We start from the raw sequence: 22,373 nt of genomic DNA on the forward strand, positions 1-22,373 counted from the left end.
AGCGTGCTCATTTTTAAACAGACAGACACATCACCACAGTACATGAATAATCAACTCTCTTTATTCAGCTCTTACAGCATTGAAAGATAATGCTAGCAGCTGTGGTAGTTGATGACGCCTTAATTGTCTTCGTCTGTTGGAAGAAATATAAAAAATATATAAGAAACAAAGGTAACCGGATAAAAAGTATGGATAAACATATTGAAGTGACAAACAATCAGCTATCCTCACCCTCTTCATCTTCTTCCTCATCCTCATCCTCCTCCTCTTCATCTTCATCTGAGCTGAAGGTTCCATCAGGCAGGCTGTACACCCTAATTACTTGCTGTTAAGGAACACACACAAAAAAAAGGTTATGAATTTATAATAACGTAGATTATGGCAGAAAAATATTTTGAAGTTGCCAAGGCGATTCCTACTGGCACAGCATTACAGCTAAAATTAGCACCATGCAGGTGTGTGAAACAGTACATTTCATTTCTACTCAAGATACGTTTATAATAAAGAATGTTTGATAGACATTTGGAGCTTCTTGCTGGGCTTCAGTATGTCAAATATCTCAATTCTACAATGCAATATCTTTCACTTTACCTTATTCGGGTCTTTGAGGATGAGGTATTTGCCCTCCTCCAGCTTGCGACAGATGTCGATCACACAGCGCAGGATGCCCCAAGCATTCTCCATGCTCAGGTTAATTTGGCTGGCAAACTCGTTGGGCTTGAACTGCTGTGTGCCAAGGACGACATGCCTAGACGAGTCCTTGACATGATAACGGGAGACGTACCTAAAGAGAAAAGAACATGTAGTGAGAAATCAGACAGGACAAAGCCAAAATAACAAATAATGTAGAGACTGTGGTATTGTACTCACCCTAATTTGAGGTACTCAGATCCCGCAAGAATAGCACAGCACGTCCAACGGGCCAATTTGTAGCTGTTGTTCTTCAGCTCTGTGGCCAGAACCGCTCCCCTCTGGGAATCCAGTTTCTGTCTCCAGTCCACTCCATTGCAATACTGTACAGAGCAAAGAATTATATCACCTGTATCTCTGAAATGGCCAAATGCAATTATCCATCTCTCTTTCTGTATCTTACTCGGGAGTCCCACTCATTCAGGGTCTTGACATTGATGAAAGAGACTTCTCCGTTTGCTCCGGTCATCACTCCATCATGCTCACAGCGGACCATGAGGTCAATGTCATCCCCCAGCTTCCACCTCCGGTACCTAAGAATCAGTCAGGGAAGGTCACTATTTTGAATTCAGCATAATAGTTAGTAATGTCCCTTATAATAAATGTATTCTTTATTCTTAGGTTTTGTTCAAACAGCACTCAAATATGATTTGTTTTTTAAATAATTTTTTTAGACTCAAACACCATGTATATACTGCATCAAAAAAAAAAAAAAGAGTGAACGAGTCAATTTTAGGAGAACAATTCAATGTTAATGATCAGAATGAAATACATTTCCAATCAAATCTGATTTAAATCCACATATGGAAATAAGAAATAGAAGAAAAAAAGACAAGAAAATAAAAAATGGGAAAAGAGTTTTGCTGCCTCACCTGTCTGAACAAAGATTTAAATAGTAAAAAAAATACAAATAAATTATAATATATACATACACACACTTATTTTATTTTCAGAGGTCTGCACATACCTGTAGGCAACAGATGCCACCTCACTCTTCTCCATGTCCTCCTCAACAAATGGGTTAGAATTGGGGAACTTGTACCTCTCTCCTCCCTGACACCAAATCAACAAAAATGCATTCATACAAATGTCTTTGTCTGAAACAGAATATGGATGTTAATGTATCATGTTAATGGCCGGTTTACTGTGGAAAAACAAGCATACCATTCTAAGACACTGCTGGCTGAAGTTGTGGTTGATGTAGGTGGCCTCCATAGCCAGGTTTCGGGGAGAATTGAGGGAACTGCCCTCGTCCTGAGGCGGCTCATTCGCAGTCTCGCTCACAGTAAGCAGGTCTACAAGGGAGAATGAGTTTAAGCTTTAAAACTTCACATTTATCACTTTATGCAGCAAAAACACAAATAACTGGTATATCAGGGCTTAACGGTTATGATTTTTTCATAAGTAGTTAGAAGTTTAGGCCAATATTTTCAATGGCCCAACTGAAAAAAATTTAATTTGCCATTTATAAAAATGTTATACAATTTTTACTCCTTCCAAAATGTTAAATAATGAACGTGTGAGAGTTATAGGCTATATGACACGTTATAGCCAGGTATGACGGCGCTAGTGCAACACGTCGCCGCAGATGAGCAGAATCTCTTCAGCAAGCCAATGCACAAACTAACAAAGTTTGGTGTCACCGACGCTCAAAACACAATCATCTTCATTAAAAGTAGTGAGACTAAATGATCTTACCAGTGCTGATGCTGCTCTCTCTCCTATTGCTGTCTTTGTTCTTGAAATTAGCTGATGATAAATAAAATGCAGCTCATATCTGTTGCTTTCGTTGACGTGAACTGAGGAATTGAGGATCGAACTTATATTCGTTTTGCGGAGACACATTTATGTTGCCATGTGTAAATGGAACCGTTTTAACATATCAGAGAGCTACCTGATCAGTAAAAACGCATTAAGTGAACAGGTGCAAACAGGCCCTTAGTATACTGGATCTGTGCAGCTCTTAAAGTGACAGCAGCCTACTAAACCCGATGCCATCTGTCGTTAATAAAAACAACAAAAGAGAAAGTTTCACTTCTCTTGACTGAATCATTTTTGTAACTAAGAATAAGCGCACATTTAATTTACACTGAAGACTATGCACTGTTTTTGTCTATATATATATTTGATTAATATACCATATTATACAATGTATGTATTTCTGATTTCTAGTGCTTGAAGTTTTTCAGGTAGGCCTATTTGTCTTTGTTCTATTGTAAATTTGTTTTCCTACTGCTGGTAATGAGTTTCTTCGGTATTATTTTATCACCATTTACTTGTCTTCAGTAAGCTTGAGAGTTTATTACTTATGGCGCTTTTCCATTACCAGTAGGCTACCAGCTCAACTCGACTCGACTCGACTCGGCTCGGCTCGCTTTTCGCTCCGTTTTCCATTGCAGATAGTACCTCCACAATAGTACCTGGTCGTCATAGCGACGCCGCAGGAAACTGCCGTGACTTAATCTTTTACGGGAGACGCGTGAGACACACCCGCTACCCACACACACAGGACAATGGAGGAAATCGAGTGTATGCTGTTTTTGGATGTTTTTGTTTTTGTTGTTTTTTATTCAGGATACTCCGTCTGGCGCGTGCAATGATGACGCAGTGAATAGTGACGATTCTCTGTGACCAATCAGCAGTCTGCCGTGTTTTCACGTCACATTTTAGTATCGCCTCAGCTCGCTTGGAACCTCGCCGGAGGTGGTACGAAAAAAAGTACCTGGAAGCAGGTACAGGTACAACTTTTACACAGTGGAAAACCAAACAGAGCCGAGTCGAGTCGAGGCGAGCTGGTACTGTGTAGTGGAAAAGCGCCATTAGACTAGTATTAGTAGTATTTGTGATATTCAAAATGGTGACAAGAATTATGAAATGTCAAGGTTATCAAAAATGTATCTCAAAAATATTACTAAAAGCAAATATAACTACATTGTGATACATATCATTATCATGAAATAAAATCACTCATTTTGTGATATAAGATTTTGATCATATCTCCCACCCCTAGCAAAGAGACTATTTAAAAAAAGTTGCAATTTCAACAAAAGCTCATCGTTGTTAACCAGCTTGACGTTTTTAATTCGGTGACAAATGTAATTCTCCAGAATTTGCCACAACAGTGCTCAACAACTAGCAAGGCATAAAAAGTAAATTAATGAAAATGAATGCAATACTAGCTGGCACTCTCACACTGACCCTGGGGCAATCCTTATTGTTGAGCCCTGCATATCAAGACGTGCAAATTTATAATAATCCCAAGAGTTAAACCAGAATATGGCCAGCATCAAGACACTACGGCCTTCTGACAGCCATTAAAATTAGCAGCACTCAACTGAAGCACACGCTTACCAAAATCAGAGTTGTCTCTCTTGTCAAAAAAGAGCTTGTTGCCCACACGTTGAACGATAATATCCCAGGAGTTGACTGAGCGTGTGCAGCACATCAGAGTTGCCAGGATGGCATCGGTGGCAAACACATTGCCCTGGGTCTTTGCCAGCTGTGGATGAGTTGTGTTCAGAAAAAGCTCAATTAGCAATACCATTTATACTAGAAAAGACAGACACATCAATAAAGTGGTCAGACACCAGCAGCAATGACAAACGAAAGTGGGCGAGTGTAAGTGTGCTTCCGAGTACCTTGCGGATCACAGGGTCATCAGTGGTGGTCACGGTGTGAAAGATCCTCTTGATGCTCTTGAGTGGTTTCTCATTGCGTGTGGTGATGCGATCGAAAGCCTTGTCGTAGTACTCAAGAGCTCCACAGCACTCACTGAGAAAGAGAAGGACGAGAATGAAGTAGCAACAAACTCATATGAAATCTCGATGACATGAGTGATGTCAGAATGCTCACACGTCGATAGGGTCGGCCACATCCATGTATCTCATCTTCATGAGCCTGGGAAAGTCCATCTCTTCCTTCACCTCCCAGTCACTGCGCACCTCCACCGAGGAGTCCCTGGGCTTGAGCTGGGCCTGAGGTGACGGTAGATGTTTAACGATGTGCATATGAGAAACATTAAAATGGCAAATGCACCAAAAGTGAAAAAAAACAAAAAAACAGAGCTGCTCGTTTGAACTACATCACACGAACCATTTATCAGCTCTGCACAAAACACACCACAGCATTTTAGAGCAAATGAGTAAAGCAAAAAGAGTTCTGCAGAGTTCTCCCATACAAACCACAAATTTAAATGCCTCGTGATTTAAACTAGTTTAAAGCCAGATAAAACAGCACTGACATTCTCAACAACACTGACATGGAAGACAAGAGAAACATTGTGCCGCAATGATACAGTCAGAAGGCTTTTCAATCCACAAATCAACATTTAACATGTATTTACTGTAGTAACACAAACTGTAACCACTAGAAATGTGATATATTCATATTAAGTTTTATTATATTATTAATGACATTAATGTATTAAAGGAGTAATTGAATATAATTACAGGATTTTTTTTGTCATTAAGCTATAGCAGTTTTTGTGCATTTGTATTATACTGATTTGTAAATTTTTTAATGAATGAACAAATTTACATCTGTAATCTACTCAAGCTACTGCCACTCAACTCAAGCTACTGTCAAATGTGTATTTCTAAGAGACAAAACATCTAATATTATTTTGTGAAATGTTCACCTGTTTTGCTAGCGTTTGTCATGTTCTGATCATAAACAGTAGTCAGAGGATAAAACCACAATTAACGGTCTGGTTTCTACAACTTTTACTCGGGAGCACAAAACTGACTTTAAACTGAAAACAAATAAAGATTTGACATCTATCGTGATAATTATCGATATCAACTGATAAGAATTTTTTTATTGTGATAATTTGTTGGCCATATCACCCAGCCTTATTACGAGGTCAAAAAGAAAGGAATATACATGGCTAAATCGTTCACAATAAGACCAATAACATGCATTAAAAAAAAAAGAAATTCCATTTCATGTCAACTTTAAGTAAATGTAAAAAGACATGGATAAGAAATTTCACTGAGGGTATTAATAAAAAGAAAAAAAAACTTCTGAAATAAAAGATCATGCTAAAACACGATGGTCATAATTATGGTAACCGAGTGCAAAAAATTGAGACAGAAATAAAACAAAATTAATGTGGAGGAGAAATGCTGTGTGGCTGGAGATAAAAGAAAAGATGAAAAGAGATGAAAAGGATGCATTTGATACCTGAGACTTCTGATCCCACTTTTGCCGAACACCAAATTGCTTCTGAAATTTCTTCTGCAAGCGCATACGGTCCCTATTCAGAGAAAGATCAGGCTGAGTGTGTGTTGACTAGTTTTTTTGTGTGGTTTTCCTACTGGGTAAGCAGAACTCACCTTTCTTTTTGCTTGGCGCTCTTAGGCAGGGTCTGCATGTTGAACTGAGTAAGGGTCCTGCGATCTTTGTCTCTCCGAAGATTCCTCTGTAGAACAGAAGCACAGAATAGCAAAGACTTAGAAAAGAGAGAGCCATAGAGGATTGGAGAAAGGTTGGTGTAAGAGAGAAAAATCTCTACCTGAGCGAATCGCATACGGTTTCGCTGATAGGCGGTCTTCTGAGTCTTGGCAGTATCCACCAACTGGAAGCTTGTTTCATCCTCCTCGTGGAAATAAGCATACTGACTGCCGCCTCCAAACTGAGATGAGTATTTATCTACACAGAACAGAAGAACAACAATTTTGACTGATAAGTGACTGGTCATTTTGCTCACATGTAACAATTACAGTGGGTGAATAAAAATGAATGTGCAAACACTCACTTGTGTATCTCTTATCCTGGTAAGTTGCACCAGTCCAGTCAGCCACCTACATACAAAAATAATTGCAATTAACTTTTAGGGAATAAAATTAGTTTTGATAAATACAATTATGATAGTGCACATTTCAGAACATAATGTAATAAGGTTGGCCAGTGAATATTAACACGAATTTACCTTTCCCAGTCGGTCTCCTTTACTAAAAGGCTGGTAGGGCATGTCTTTAAACTTATCAGGAACAGCACAAGGACCCCATCCTGACGGATTGTCCTGGATAACAGGTGCATGAAACTTTGCCATTGCCTAAAAAAAAGTATATCCATAACATGAGACACCATTTAAGTACATTTCTATATACCAAATGTATCTACCAAATATTATCCCTTTTCTCTCTTATATTTGAAATTACACTAGAAATTACCAACATATCAAGCACTAAAGGAATAATTTAAGCAAGTAATTTTTTTTATTATTGCATATATATATATATATACACACACATGTCACATTTATTAACGACAATGATCATATAATACTAACAAAGGATGGACAATACAGTCTACTTTTTAGCAATAATAATAGTAAAAAAATTAAAAAATGTCGGTAATGCCGGTTCCGGACACATGACCTAAAGTCTCCTTCTCATTGGTCGGTGAGTATTCTTTTGACAGACGAAAAAGAAAAATCGAAATACACTACGAAAATAATCTTATTTTTCAAAATCCTGCGTGGAAAGTTCATAATGGAACTATTAATTCGTGTTCTGTCGCAAAAAATAGCTTCGAATGTTCAAATCTATAATCATTGCCACAGCGCGCTGTTGCATCTCTACGGCCGTAGTGCGCGACATCCTCCAGCATTTTACAAGCGGCCATGATGAAAAGCCTCCCCGCTAACCAAGTCATACACATGTTCTCATCCCTCTCCATTTTGACGTAGTTTACTTTTGTAAAAAGCAGATGCTATTAATCCACGAAAATCGGTGACAAGGTGTGAACAATGGGGTCTGAACGATAAACAGTAGCGAGGAAGGATTGAGCGCGTAAAAGCAGTTGAGCTGATGGATTTAGCAGTAGCGTACATGCTAAGCGCACATGCTTAACTGATCAGTCATTTGCCGCAGCTTAAGTTTTCAGTTCCTGAATGAAATAATTAAGCGTCTGAGATAATTTCACCCAAAACCTACCTTTACTGTAGTACGAATCCGTATTGATTCAAGGATGCACGACTACTCCCAGAAGTGGTGACTCGGTGAGAGCCCGTGCCGTAAAGGAAAGCGTCACTCCAATTTTACGACATAAACAAAATAAAAGTGCGCCTGGTTTGCGGATGTGGCCGAAATAAAAGCTCACACTCTGAGCTGGGTGATATGAAGAGGAACAATGATATAGACTTGGCTTTCACAGTACATTTTAATTAAAATGGTTTATAGTTTCATGTTGTGTGAATGTAAAAACATTAGCCTGAAAGCACAAATCAGTTCACAATTTAAATTACTGTACATCACCATCTTTTTTATGGCAGTGGGCTTGTTGTATTGTACAACATTTCTGGACATAATGTCAAGGCATAAATGGGAGGCTTCTGACATTTTCTAAGCAGTGTATTTTGTATTTAGTGTAAAATGTCAGTAGTAAATGTCATATATATATTCAGGACCAAAATACACTGCTTAGCCATCAATGGGAGGCTACTGACATTTTCCAGATATTATATATAGTATATATATATATATATATATATATATATATATATATATATATATATAATACAATATTTTTGTATTGTGTGTGTGTGTGTGTGTAGAGTTCCTGGACTCTTGGAGATAACCGAGAAGTCCCAAAAGTAGGTGTCATGCAAAAAAAAAAAAAAAAGAGTCTTTGTTGAAAGTACATCTACACCACATATTCATTTGCAGTGTGTTTGGACTCTTATATTGTTTATCTTTTTTGTGCTCTCTCACTTTAAGAGACTTAATCACTTTTCTCACTTTATTAAGTTTATCCTGCTTTTTATGTAAAATTTGTCATCCTGACTACTAGGCCCATTGCATCAGAAACACTTCCTTCCCTCTATAAACACAGTGATATAAAAGCTAAATACCAGGCTGAGTTTGCATCTCAGACTGTGCCAAGAGCTCGAGTAGTGGGAAAAAATTCATGCATTTATTCATAGGGAAGATACTCTGATCCAGAATAAGCAAACACACGCATGAGAGCGATGTTGAGAGCTCTGTTGAGTACACTATTCAGCGGATGGAGCCAGAATCAGGATTGCTGGCTGTCTGACACAAGCACACAAAGATCCCATGGGACATGCTGACATTTCAATATAAATTGCGCTGTCTCTCTGTTCATTCAACATAAAACTAATGAAGGCATTCATGTACAGAACTTGTCAGAGTTATAGATTGGTACTGTGAGTTGACAGCTTTGAAGGGATACTTGCTGAGACATCCTGTATTAATTCCATTGAGGAAACAGACTCTACTGAACGATAGGAGACTACAGATTTAGACTGATGTGATCAAATCATTAAACTATGAGAATTAGCCTTTTGATCATCACTATAGGCACAGAAACAGTTTCTCTTTCCTGCGAGTACTGCTTTTCCACTGGGTTTAGTTAGATTTGGACCTCACTAATTCATTTCCTTCCCTCATTAACCCAGATCGACCGGTGACGTGTTCTGGGGCTCCCTGATGCTGTCCCCCCCTGACACATCTCAAAGAGCACCTGCTGAGTGCCTTCTCTCACATCATCAAACTATTTTAGTGGTTCTCTCCACTGGTATTTTTACATCTGTTCTGTTTTATGTGGCTCGATAGAAATAAGGCATATTTACGCTCTTGGCCTCATTAGGAAGGATTGGGAGTCCATTTGAGGTTTTAGGGAGCTGTTGCAGGCAGTGCTAATGAAAGGAATTGCTCTCTGGACTGAGCACCACTTTATTTAAGTTATGTGATGTTAGATATTGATATGTGAAACTGAAAGTAGATTGATTTAATTTTTCTTTCCCTTATAATTGTACATCAGGGTCTGCAGTCACGAGGAAAGCTATTACACCCTGTAGCAAAAACAACACATTTGTGAGTCTTAATACTGAGTGAGTGGGAACTGGGAAAGAATGTCAATGTTCATATTTTAATATTCTCTTTTATATGCCAGCTTATGCCACACATGTGAAGCTCTTTGAAATTTTGAGCACTATAGATTTTGTACAGCAAGTGCGTCTTAATGTGACCTGCTGTGATTTGTTACTCATTTAGCAATGACAATTTTGTCAGCAGCATGGCAACAGTATAGCTTTGAGAGAAGAAAAAAACAGCCAATAAATTCTCAAACTAACTGTTGTATAAAAGATGAAACCTTTGACATTTGTATTTCTATAACGTTATAATCGAAACAGAAACCAGTGAAAACCGAATTCTTAGTACTCTGACTTCTTTTTCACTTCATTGTCAGTAAAATTATAAAGTGAAGTCTGCTGTATGGCCTTCAAATATGAACAAATGTTTGAATGTGATTATGGAAAGAGCAAGAGTACATGATGAAACCATGATTTGATAGCAAACGCCTTTTAGAATAGTGACCATTCTAAGAGTGTCAATGGACTACTTGCACCAGCGTTCTAGTACATATCGGATGTTTCCAGTTAGAGCGTTCAGCGCACCTATACATACATGAAAATGCAGATTATCACTATGTTTTATGGCTGCCAATTGATTACAACAATGAATGTATCTACCAAATATTATCCCTTTTCTATAATCTCTGTATTAATTATCTTGAACCTGCTGAAATGTTCCAATAAATATATTTTCTTTCCAACTGCATTCTGAATAATAAATAGCTAAATATATTTATCCACTAAGCTGCAGCAGTCCTGGGGGAGAGCACAACCTAACACATTTTGGTTTTGGCTCAATTATTAAAAAATAATTAAGTTTACACAAGCAACATACATATCTCTGCTACAAATAAACACTTAAAGTTTTTTTTCTAGGACATACCATTTTCATACAGTTGCACTGAAAGTGATAGAAGTGCAAATGTTACAACTTACCCCACATGCGGGGTTAATTGTAACAGACAGAGGGGTTAGTTGTAACACTTGTGTGTAACGCACATAATTCAGAACTATTTTATCTGTAGGCTATAGTTTGATATTGTTTGTGCATCTGTATAGATAGATATCCATACATCCATCCCTCCAATCATCCTTCTTTTATGGATCAATATAGATAGATATAGGAAAGGGCTGCACAGTTTTGCAATAAATAAATAAAATCATCCAAAATTATAATTGCAATTTAATTATATTTGTGTATGGCAGCTGCATGCAAATTATTATTATTATTATTATTAATAATAATAGTAATAAAAATAAAAACGAGCTCAAGATCACATTTTAAAGGGTGTTTTGCATGAAAAAAGGGCTATATTTTTAAACAAGTGATTTAACAATATTAAATAAACAAGTGATCAATGCATAGTAAATAAAAAAATAAAAAAATAAATAAAAATCATACTTTGACATTTAAATTCCAACATTGTTTGTGAAAGTCCAACAAAGTTAAATGGCAAAGTAAATCTATAAATAAACACCCAAACCTGAAAAGTTGTGTGGCTCCCTGTTTTCATTTCATTATCGTTGTAAACTTGGCGGCTTATTGCTGCTGATATTTTTCAAAATGGTGCTATGTTTTAGCCAACGTAGTGATTAAGGTAATATAAAGTTAGATTTGGTGACGTACACCCAACTCAGAAACCGAAAAAAACCATATGATGAAAAAATGTACAGTTTGCGTGGTTTCAAAACACTCTTTGTCCAGAATCTTCACGAAATCTTATCAAAACTTTCCAAAAATCTGCGGGAGACCGTCTTCTGGCAGCGAGAGAAAATAAACGGAAACACAACCTGCTTGACCCTGACTAACAATGTAAAAGGTCCGTGTTACATTTAACCCCGCGTTAGGTTGTGCCCCGCGCTCCCCTATATGCTCGTCTTCTCATTAACAGTTTTTTCCCCCTCTTTCTGACATTTCATACCTGTTGGGTTTACATTTTTTAACGAAATTGACTGATAAAAGGATTGCTTATGTGCGCTGGTGTTTATTCCAGTCTTTTAAAATAGTTGAATGAATGAATGCTCGCGAGGTGCCTGCAACGATGTTAAATTGGCCTACGTTATTTAATCAATAATGTACACAGCGTAGAGGAGAATGACAGTCAACAACTACTTTGAATATTATGGCATTAACATGTAACTAGTGATAAGAGTGACACTGAAAAAAGACACAGAATGGTTAAATACACTTCAGCGTCGCAGTCAGGTCACTAGTTTAGACGAACACTGACACCCTGTGGTGAAATAATGGCGTATTTGTAACACACGCTACTTTCTTAGATCGGCTTGGGTTGGATTAAAACTTTGGAAAATTCTGCACACAGCTAGCCTAAACATCAGAATATCCCTTCTCCTGTCAATAAAAATGGCCAAATTTTCTTATTGCAGACACTCATTTTAGGTGGCATTTGTTCAACTCATTGACCACTGTACATTGAAAGTAAACATAACCGGACATAAGTGAGACGTACTATTTCCAAACGGAAGTGCGTCACGAATAGGGTGACCAGATGAGATTGGCTGAAATTCGGGACGGGGGGGGGGGGGGGGGGGGGGTGTTATATGGGTCTGGGGTGACGCGATGGGGGGCTTCTATGATATTAGACTGCGTAGCCTATAATAAAAGATAATGAATTTCAAACCTGAACCAAACATATTTTTATTCAAAGATCAACAGTCTGTCATTATTCTTTAGTCTGCCACAAAAAAAAAAAAAAACACATTAAAATCATGAACTCAAATGTCATTGTGAAAAGAAAAAAACAATGACTGTTGTAACTTGTAAGTAACAGTGCGTAAATCAGACCTTTCAGTATAGCCTAACGCTAATAAGCTTAAACGAAAATAACGAGATAATTGTGTAGTGAAGTATTTTGTTGCTCGCGGCTGCAGCAACTTGCGCTCTAATAGGCAAAATAGGCTACAGAATATTTCGTTCTGTATTGACAGGTGCAATATTTGAAAATCGATCATATTTTTTTTTTTTTTTATTACATTTATATCTGCATTTATGTAAAAACTTAAACTTTCAAACATCAAAATGTCATTTATTAATATGTTTTCATGTCAAAATGACATACAAACATCTTTTCCTATTCTATTTTGCCTTGCGTGTCGCGTGAAAAATAGGCGTCGGTTCTATTTCTACCATGCACGCGTTTTCCGCGCGGCTCGAGGCGCGCCTGAGACGCGCGTGTCACGCAGGCAGTGTGCAAGCTCTAACGGACGAGTTAACCTGTTAACAGGGGAGCCGAAATAAAAACGGACACGCCACGCAGCCAGTGTGTCGCCGGCCTCAACCTCCGCAGACAGTTTTTAATGTTTATCAGACAACTACTCAAGATTTTGCTTTAGTATAATTTTCGGGACAATTAGGGCCAGATTCGGGATTCGGGACAACAGTTTAGATTTCGGGACTGTCCCGAATTTTTCGGGACGTCTGGTCACCCTAGTCACGAAGCTCAGTGCAAGTGGTCCATTATAATTGTCTGGGAGACCTTGCTCACCAGACAATTTCAACTGAATGTGATAAAATACTGACTACGTTTTCTGGATAATATTGTAATAAATCAGACATGACATTGCAAAATAAGATAAATATTCGTTCACAAGATCAAATAGTTTAATCGTAACTATCTAAAATAGGAGGTTTTTGACCTGTCTATGTATTTAAATGAAGTCCATCTCCATTAGACTATAACATAATAAAAACTGTTGACATGGAATCCGTGTTATCCGTTTTTATAGAGATAAATCAAAGCTGACGGCTGGTGAGGTGTGAGATCAGAGATTTGATTGATGAAGTCATCACTGTCCACAGTTGGCTGCAGGGGGATAATAGGTGCAAACAAAGAACCAATCAGACATCAACTGATTAAGAGTAATGGAAGTGTCTTGAGCAGAGCCAGTGAGGAAAGGTCAACACAGGCACACAAACATTTACAAACCAGAATTAAAGTGTTTCCTCCTCTGGGTGTGTGTTTCAGGTATTCTCTATATTGTGGGGACAAAATGTCACCACAAGGATAGTAACACCAGAAATGTTTGACATTGTAGGGACATTTTTTTGGTCCCCATGAGGTAAACAGCTTATAAATCAGGGTTCCTCAAATCTGGCCCTGGAAGGCTGCCCTGCAGAGTTTAGCTCAAACTCTGATCAAACCTGTGATTTTCTAGTGATCCTGAATATCTTGATTAGTTTGCTCAGGAGTGTTTGATCAGAGTTGGAGCTAAACTCTGCAGGGCAGTGGTCAATGTACTATAAGTCCCGCCTCCTAAGTAAAAGAGCCAATCGATAATTGGTAAAGTTATTGGTCACTGCAGCTGCCTTTAGAAGCTCCAGTTGCTATAGAAACAGTCTCTCAAAATTATTCATGATTTGAGTGTTTAGAAATAAAATTTATGATACAATTTTTGTCAGATTTCATTGGTGATTTCAAATATGAAATTTAATCGTAAGCATGGAGAACAGCTTTGGAAATTTGATGTTATTAGAAGTAAATTCCTGTGTACACTACCAGTGAACTACACAATAATTCACATACCCAGAATTCGGAACATATGTTTTCTCTATAAATCAATATTTTTAAGCAATGTAAGTTTATAAGACAGTAGGCTATGCAAAACAATGTGAAAATGAATTTAATAGGCTACTCAATCAAAAGAGTAAACACAACTACAAGCAAAGTATACAAATCCTTAATTTTAGTATAGGCCAAAATATACTAAGACTTCTAGTGAAGAATACTTAAGTGTAATTTAAAGTACATTTCTGATAATACATAAAAAGTAGACTGAAATTATACTTTCTAATTTTTAGTTTAAAAGAAGTAATCTTTAATTGTTTTGCACAGCCCCAGCCTTTAAAGGTTTTTTTTATTTTTTTTTATGTGATGGCTATGCAAATATAGGGTTGTCTATGGGTGTAGATCCAAAATATAATTTGTCGTGGGTGTATGGGATGACCGTGAGATTTCCCGGTGTGAAATTTTGTCCCAGTCCGGCTCTGCATATCATCACTTTCTTCTTTCCATCTTTCACTTTCTCAACTACTTTGATTCTCCAACCACCCACTTAATATATTGCCACATGAAACTTTCTTTCTCCATGTTTTTAGCTGGCAGCCTTTTGGTCTCTAAGCAACATGACTCACGTCCGCTGAGACTAGAGTGAAGTTGTCTAGTTGCAAAGTGTATGTGATTTAGAATTTGGATTTTTATCTCTCTCTAACTTCCATTTCGGTGCACATGTAAATTCTTATTATTTTTGTTTCTATTTGTTCATGGTGTTAAATTGAAATGAAGCTTTTCAGAACAGCATCGGCAGACAATGAATGACTTTTGAGTTGAAATGAACAAACATAATGAGGGAGTATGTGGGGAGTAAGAGTCTTCTGAATCTCTGGAACGGCAGTGGAGACCCTCACCCTTCTGATGTACCTTCCCCCTAAGAGCCACTAAGCCTCTGTGGTTCTAATGAAGGACAATTCAATCAATCCTTGCAGCTCTAGGGTTGCTGTGGTCTGCAAATACTCAAGCTGCTGGGAGACAAGATACCTTGAGTGCTCTCTCAGTATGTGTTACCTAGAGGCAGCAAATTAGAGGTGGTGACATTTAATTAGGCTCTTTTGGTGGAGCATCTCGCAGAACTCATGAAGGATTGCAATTAGGGTAGATGAGCTGTTTTACATCTTGGTCTGTCATTCATTTCCAGGTTGCACACAGGTCGCACAGCAGTACGCTGTACCTCGCTAAAAGCCAAGGGAGCTTCAGAGCCTGTTATTACCACCACTGACATGGTGAGGATTTATTAGAAATGTATCACTATGTAATGAGAATAATGTTTAGAGTGAGAGGTAAACATGTTTCTGCATTTGGACACATGTCTGTTTCAGCACCTGTTTCACCAAAAGCGAGTCCTTAACAAAACAAATATATATATTTGTGCAGAAATGTAGCATAATGGCATAATTGGTGTAATTTGTCTCACAAAGAAAGATATCTAGGCTACACCTGCAAAGATAGAAGATAAATTAATATTAATGCAGCCTCAATTTTCAAAGTGTTTTTGAGGATCTGCCTAGGAGAAAAATCCAAATAACCTTTGAGATAACTGTGAAGAAAAAATTAGCATGCAGCTCAGATTGAGGTAACATCCTCTGCGGGCTCGACATCCTGCACGTATTACACCTGCTTTAGCATGAATGTAAGAATTTATACTTGAGTGGAAAAAATAATTGAGTTGTTGGCTGCTCTCCAGTGTTCGAGGATTGAAATGATCAACAGCTGCTGTGTATTAAAGGCCTCCATGAAGCTTTTCTTCCTGTAGCACACCTGTTCTTTCTTGTGTGTTTTGCTGCAGTAATACCCATCAACAGGACTATCTGTAGCACTAAATGCCATTCATTTTTGTGCAATATTTTTGAGAAGTGAGGAAGCGTGACACATACCCAGACCAATGACTGATGCACTGTTTATACAGGAAGCAAAAATTGCTTCTTTTTTCCCTATCTGACTCAAATCAGGTCAATTTATTTTGTAGTCTGAACTAGTGTTGTCACAAAACTGATATTTACAGCTTCACTACGATACCTTGAAAAATATCAAAATTCGATACCATTTTTGATACCACGAGGGAAACTTCCAATATAGACTAAAGTGGACTATTAAAATAAAGTGTTACCAAAAATATGGGGGCCACGTGTTAAGAGTGGGCCGTTTTTGTCACATTTCGGTGCCATTTCTTACCCTGCAGAGAAATAGGCAGTTAGATGTCAACCGTCATGCTTGTGTTTAAACCCATTAAACTCCACATAATGCACTTCAGGGCTTACAGTACAAGAGCTTGACCTCCAGCTCTGCTATTTTTCTGTTTCTTGAATCTTCACTCCTCCGCTTTGTGTCTTTGTCCATCTTTCATGTCATGATACAGCTTCAGGAAGTGTGTGTATACTTGGTTTCCAAGAATCCTGCAAAGCGCTTCTTTTTTTCATCTATTCCCCAACACTGGAGTAATGAAATTACACAAAAGAAGAAAGGGGTTCAGGGAGTTTGTATGCATTTAATTGAAAGAGAAATTACTAGACCTTTCTTGCTGGCTGATGAAGCAGCCCACAATTTCAGTGATATCCTCGCTATAATTGGCCAGTGAGTCACTCCACTGAAAAATGGCTGGATAGATTAATTAGGAAATGTGTTATTAGGAACAATGTGATCTGAACAACCACACTAAATGAGTAATGACAACATAAATTATTTCAAAATACTTGGTTGTCTCTCCAGGACAGGGATTATTGTATGTTTTTAAAGATAATACTGTGGATGTTATTTATTTATTTATTGGTCTGACGCTTAATTCAACTAATCAGTTCATTTAGAGCACTAATGTCCTTAAATGGGTGGATCAAGTAAGGAAGGCATTGCTAAAAGCAGCTTGGCCGTGTCTCTGAGCCATATACACCGAACACCTTTATATAAAAACTTGTCAAGATGTCAAGACTTAACATCGACCAGACCTACAGATTTGCTTGGGGTGCTGCAACTCTTATTACATATTTATTATTGGGTTTAAAAAAAGAAACAGCAAGAAATTGCCATTGATTGACTGCTTTTATTGCCTTAAGTCTATGACGTGAAGGACTATTGATCTCACTTTCCTCTTCATTTCCATCATTACTTCAGGTTTAAAAGGCCTGAATTTTCTTCAAAACAGTCGTTGGCTGGCGTTGGGCGATCACTGGCTAGTTCATGCTTAAACATCTCCCTCAAAAGAAAAAAAATATATACACAAATAAGTGCATGGCTACGTAATGTTCCACTCATGGTACTCAGTATATGGTTTCTATTATGTCAAGCTAAATTTAGTTGCAGGTTATTTTGTTCAATAATAAAAAACAGGTTCAATTGTGCCCTTTTTTCAATGCATGCAGTGTTGTTCTTAGAAAGCAGATTTTTGAGGAATTTATTTATTAAAGTTCTCTTCTTTTCTGATCAATGTCATAATTAGCTATTATTTTTAGCTATACGATCAAATGCAAACAACAACAAAAAAATCCCTCAACTATGATTAAAAAACCCCACAAAAAAACCCAGTTGAAATAGTATGTCTGGGCCTTTAGGCCAACAATAATTCTAATTTGAAGAAATAAAAACAAATAACAATATGAACAAAGCATACAAAGCACAGTCACAGAGACAAAATATTTATTTATATATATAAATCTAGAATTTGGTACATTTCAGACTACACACACAGTGATTTATATGAAAGGACTCATTTAATCTTACACAAAATGCACCCTTCAGCAGAAAATTTTAGCTAGTACCCAAGTACGTGAACACAGACAAATGTGTGGTCACATTTACTGTTGTTTGACAAATTTTCGAAGGCAAAATCCAGTAATTTCAGTAGGAATCCATGTGATTAGGAATTTTGCGTGAGGGCGAAAGATTTTCGTGATGGGTTCAAGCTGGTCACGCAAAATGCACTGCGTTGACCAAGAGAAAGCTGCTTGGTTTGAAAGTGACTTCTGTGTGAGCTTTGATTCATACATTAAGCAACTGACAATAGACAATGGACTTTTTTTGCTGCAAAATGTCTCTAATGTGCACCTTAACAAACCTCAAGGGGGGCGATAGAGTTACCTCCAGGTGTCGCTGACATTAACATTTATTTGTTGGTTATTATTCTGGTAAGTGGTATAAACATACTAACTTTAATAGGATTTTTCCATTGGCTTTTGGATTATTGCAGAAAACAAGCTCTTTTGTGACCAACAAAATTGTATGATTCTTATATACATTGTTCGGCATGATAATCTTAACAAGTGCACTTGTGCTTCAATTAATTTTGAAGCCTAAATACAACCGTAAGCTTAACATAGGCTATAAATCAGGGGTGTCCAAACTCGATCCTGGATCTGCAGAGTTTAGCTCAAACTTACCTTTAACAAACATGCCTGGAAGTTTCTATGCCTAGTAAGACCTTGATTAGCTGGTTCAGGTGTGTTTAATTGAGGTTGGAGCTGAACTCTTCAGGACAGTGGCCCTCCAAGGAGCAGGACTGGACACCCATGATCTAAATCACAGTTGCATGACTCACTAAGTCATCAATATCACTAAACTTTTTAGTCTTTATTTAAAAAACATTTTGCCTTTAAGTTTCAATTAGAATAGTTTGCAAACACAATGAGGTTACGAAAGCGATCTGGTAAGTAGATGAGCTCACCTGTTCTGCATGATGATGTTTTATGTCCCCGACAAGCTCTGTAGGTTGGCAATAAGTAAAAGCTTTAAAACAAAAACAAATCACAAGGGAGTAGGGCTGGGCGATATGACCAAAATCTCATATCACGATATAAGTCATCTCATATCCCGATAACGATATATATCACGATATAGTACCTTTTCTATGAATTCAATCAATTAATAGTTTACCACATGGAAAATACTTTCTTTTAATATATATATATATATATATATAAACTAAAATAATAGTTTATATATATATATATCTATATATATATATATATATATATATAGCAGATAAATTGAGTATATAATATAAATATGTACTCAAAAATGTACTCATTCATATGTGATTATTTTTCTCCCTTTATTTAGAACTTCTTGGCAAATGTTTGATTAAGAATGTAGAAATATAAAATATGAATGAAATATAAAACAGTTTTCAAAAACAAATGATTGCAGGCCCAACATAAAATATTGATATATAAAATGCCAAATGTAAACATTGTACTTTCAAGTTTAAAATGTAGCAGCAATTCTCCGAATCTGTTCAATGAACGAAAACAAACGAACAAAATTTTGACAGGAACATAACCAGAAAAGGAAACAAAATCTAGTTGAATCGTTCACAGACACACTTATTTGAAAAGGCCATTAACCGGTTATTAACGTTATTTGATCATTCTGTTAAATATTTTAATTTGGCAGTCAACCAATCACGAATTCAAATAGTAGGCTAGGCTACTGTGCAAATGTGATATTATCAAAATAAAATAGTCAGCCAAACATATAGAAAGTTAACCAAACCATGCCCATGCTACAGAGGTAGCCCCTCGTTTAGGAACGAGCTCCTCGGTTTGTCTTGGCTGGTCCTTCTGCTCGGAGCCACCCGGTTCTGTCTCCAATTCACTCGCCATTATTCACGTTTCTGCCTGGTGGTTGCATGTAAGATTGCAGTCATCCAAACGATGAAACAGTTTTGTCGTAAACAATGTTTTTTGCAACACCATGATATAAACGATAGAGCATAATATGAAACAATATACTTTTTATATCGTCCATACGATATATATCGTCATATCGCACAGCCCTAGAAGTGGGTATTACAGATGTTTTTTTTGTTGTAGAACAAAACGGAAAAATATCTTCAGCTTGTGTTAACCACAGACCTTATTTCAGGCATTTAACCAAAAACCCATGCAAAAAACCCTGAACCCAACTTCAGGACGATGGAACCGGAAGTACTAAAATGCTAACTTGTTTCCAGGTTTTGCCCAACAAAAATATGTCATCCCTAACCTCTAGCACCTCATGTGGCAACGCTGAGAATGCAACGTGTAGCCTACTTGTGTGAAATCGAGCTTTCCTAGCAAGATTTGTCTGCGTTCATGTACTTACATGGTTCAAACATTTAAACAATTTAAAATGAATAACCCTCCCAGCTAACAATTTTTGGTTCCCAGAACGTTCTTATTTGGTTCCCCCAAAAACTAACCAAATGGGAACGTTAGGGGAACGTTCTGTGTTAACTGGGCTTCAATAAAGGACAACGTTTATATACTTTAAAGAGCTGAAACTAACAGAATATTATACATTTGGTGTTACCAAAAAAACACACAAAAAAAAAACACTTAATTTGCACATGAAAATGATAAAGCACTGACTAAGGACACATGGGCAGCTATGTATTTTTATCCTTGAGCAAATGGCTTTGTTTGCACAAGAGGCCCATATAAGTCTGCGCCAAGAAATGAATAATATCACAGCGTTCACAAGCAGTTTTCAGCATTATTTGCCTCTTTGTGCATCCATATCATGTGTGGGTGGGCCCCGGTGGGTGTCAAGCGTCCAGTGAATCACAGAGATTCATTTAGATACGGAGAGATGTCCAATCATAAGGTCACAGGATGGGCGCCTCTCTTCCCACAGCCACAAACGGCAGCTTCTCTGAGCGGGTCGATAGTAAACACAGTGTGCAATAAATGTCACATAGCACAATCATTTAAAATAACCAGCAGAATAACATTGTCGCACAGCTTTTTACACATTCTTTTTTTATATTGAAACAATCAGTTCTGAACGAAAGCTGTGAAATCCACAGAGTCATTATGGAAATGGTGGGAGCTCTCTCTCTCTCTCTCTCTCTCTCTCTCTCTCTCCATAGTGTGTCTGCAATGGCTTTCTATACGCCTCCAAACCCATCTGAGTGTAAGCCTGAGCGTAGGAGGAGGTGGCGTAGGGCGATGGGGAGTGTAGTTGATATGTTAGTGCTTGCTATGATCTCAATAGTTAACGTTTATTTATAACACTCAGAAAAGGGTATCTGAATGTCACATAAGCATATTACGGCACTGGGAACTGACTTTCTGGAATTTGAATGTATGTTTAGCATATGCTGTCTGTGTGTGGAATTAGAGCATAAATTACATTATAAAGAGGCACTTAAACCTCTTTAGCTTGTGTTGGATAAAACCAATGGTCCTAAGTTCAGGCTCAAATACCTGGTGTTGTTTAACTATGTTGAATAAACTCTTTTTCTTTCATTTCTTTCTTTTTCGAACACAAAAAGTGACTATTAGAAGAATCGCCACACAGCTCTTTCCCAAGCACCTGAAGTTCCAGCCCGATCTCACGGGAAAACGTACAAATTCTACAAAGTGGCTTATTCGTACGAATTCATACGACCTGACTCGTACGAATTAGTACGATTTTTGCAAAATCGTACATATTTGACGAATTGGCCAATTCGTATGAATTCATACGAATGACCTACCCCTGACCCCGCCCCTAAACCTACCCATCACGTGGGTTTAGACAAATCGTACAAATTCGTACGAGTGAGGTCGTACGAATTAGTACGAATTAGCCAACTTTTTATCATTCGTACGAATTCGTACGAATTGGTCGTGAGATAGCGTTGGAAGTTCATAGGGTCTTTCAAAGTCCAAAAATTGCACAATACATTAAAAAGTATCATAAAAGTAGTCTATATGGCGTACTCTATGTTCCAAGTCTTAGGAAAGTTATATAATAACTGTGTAAAAAGCAGTAATCATTGAACAAGAACTTACATTTTGGACTGTCCCCCACACATACTTGTCGTATTGATTCATAAAATAGACATATGGACTACTCTATGGTAAGTTTTTTTTTTTTTTTTTTTTTTTTTTTTACCTTGTGGACATATAACTTTGGAAAGGCATATAAGTGTGGAATAACTTGAGGATGAGTAAATAATGAACTTTTCATTTTAGTTGAACTATCCCTTTAGTTCACCCAAAAATGAAAATTGTGTCATCATTTACTCATCCTCAAGTTGTTCCAAAACGCAAAAGAAGATATTTTGAAGAATGTGGGTAACCAAACAGTTGATGGGCCACTTTGACTTCCATAGTACGGAAGAAAAAATAGGGTGAGTGAATGATGACAATCTGTTTTGTTTTTTTGGGTGAACTAACCTAACCCTTTATGCTCAGTACCTGTGTGCATGTTTGTCTTTTGGGTGGTTGGGAGGGAATTTATCATTGGTTAAATAGTCCAACAGTGGTGCATTAACA

The 22,373-nt window shown here is 37.4% G+C and overlaps 1 protein-coding gene across 2 annotated transcripts; it reads right to left on the bottom strand.

The window, feature by feature from the left end:
* Window positions 1-45: 45 nt before the first annotated feature.
* eif3d (eukaryotic translation initiation factor 3, subunit D) lies at window positions 46-7,777 on the bottom strand. Of its 2 annotated transcripts, XM_082142543.1 has the most exons (17): window positions 7,629-7,777; window positions 6,620-6,745; window positions 6,446-6,491; window positions 6,203-6,339; window positions 6,024-6,109; window positions 5,872-5,944; window positions 4,543-4,664; window positions 4,329-4,461; window positions 4,042-4,189; window positions 2,389-2,439; window positions 1,855-1,985; window positions 1,658-1,743; window positions 1,094-1,223; window positions 871-1,013; window positions 592-784; window positions 232-325; window positions 46-133 (listed from the first exon to the last, which is right to left on the bottom strand). In XM_082142543.1, exons 2-17 carry the CDS (start codon window positions 6,740-6,742, stop codon window positions 120-122), a joined length of 1,710 nt encoding a protein of 569 aa, XP_081998669.1. In that variant the 5' UTR covers window positions 6,743-6,745; window positions 7,629-7,777; the 3' UTR covers window positions 46-119. The 2 variants fall into 2 exon arrangements, with proteins under 2 accessions (XP_081998669.1, XP_081998670.1); XM_082142544.1 differs by lacking the exon at window positions 2,389-2,439.
* Between the last annotated feature and the right edge of the window lie 14,596 nt (window positions 7,778-22,373).

This window comes from Leuciscus leuciscus (assembly GCF_965113295.1).
Source record: "Leuciscus leuciscus genome assembly, chromosome: 1".
In the NCBI taxonomy this organism is placed as follows: domain Eukaryota; kingdom Metazoa; phylum Chordata; class Actinopteri; order Cypriniformes; family Leuciscidae; genus Leuciscus; species Leuciscus leuciscus.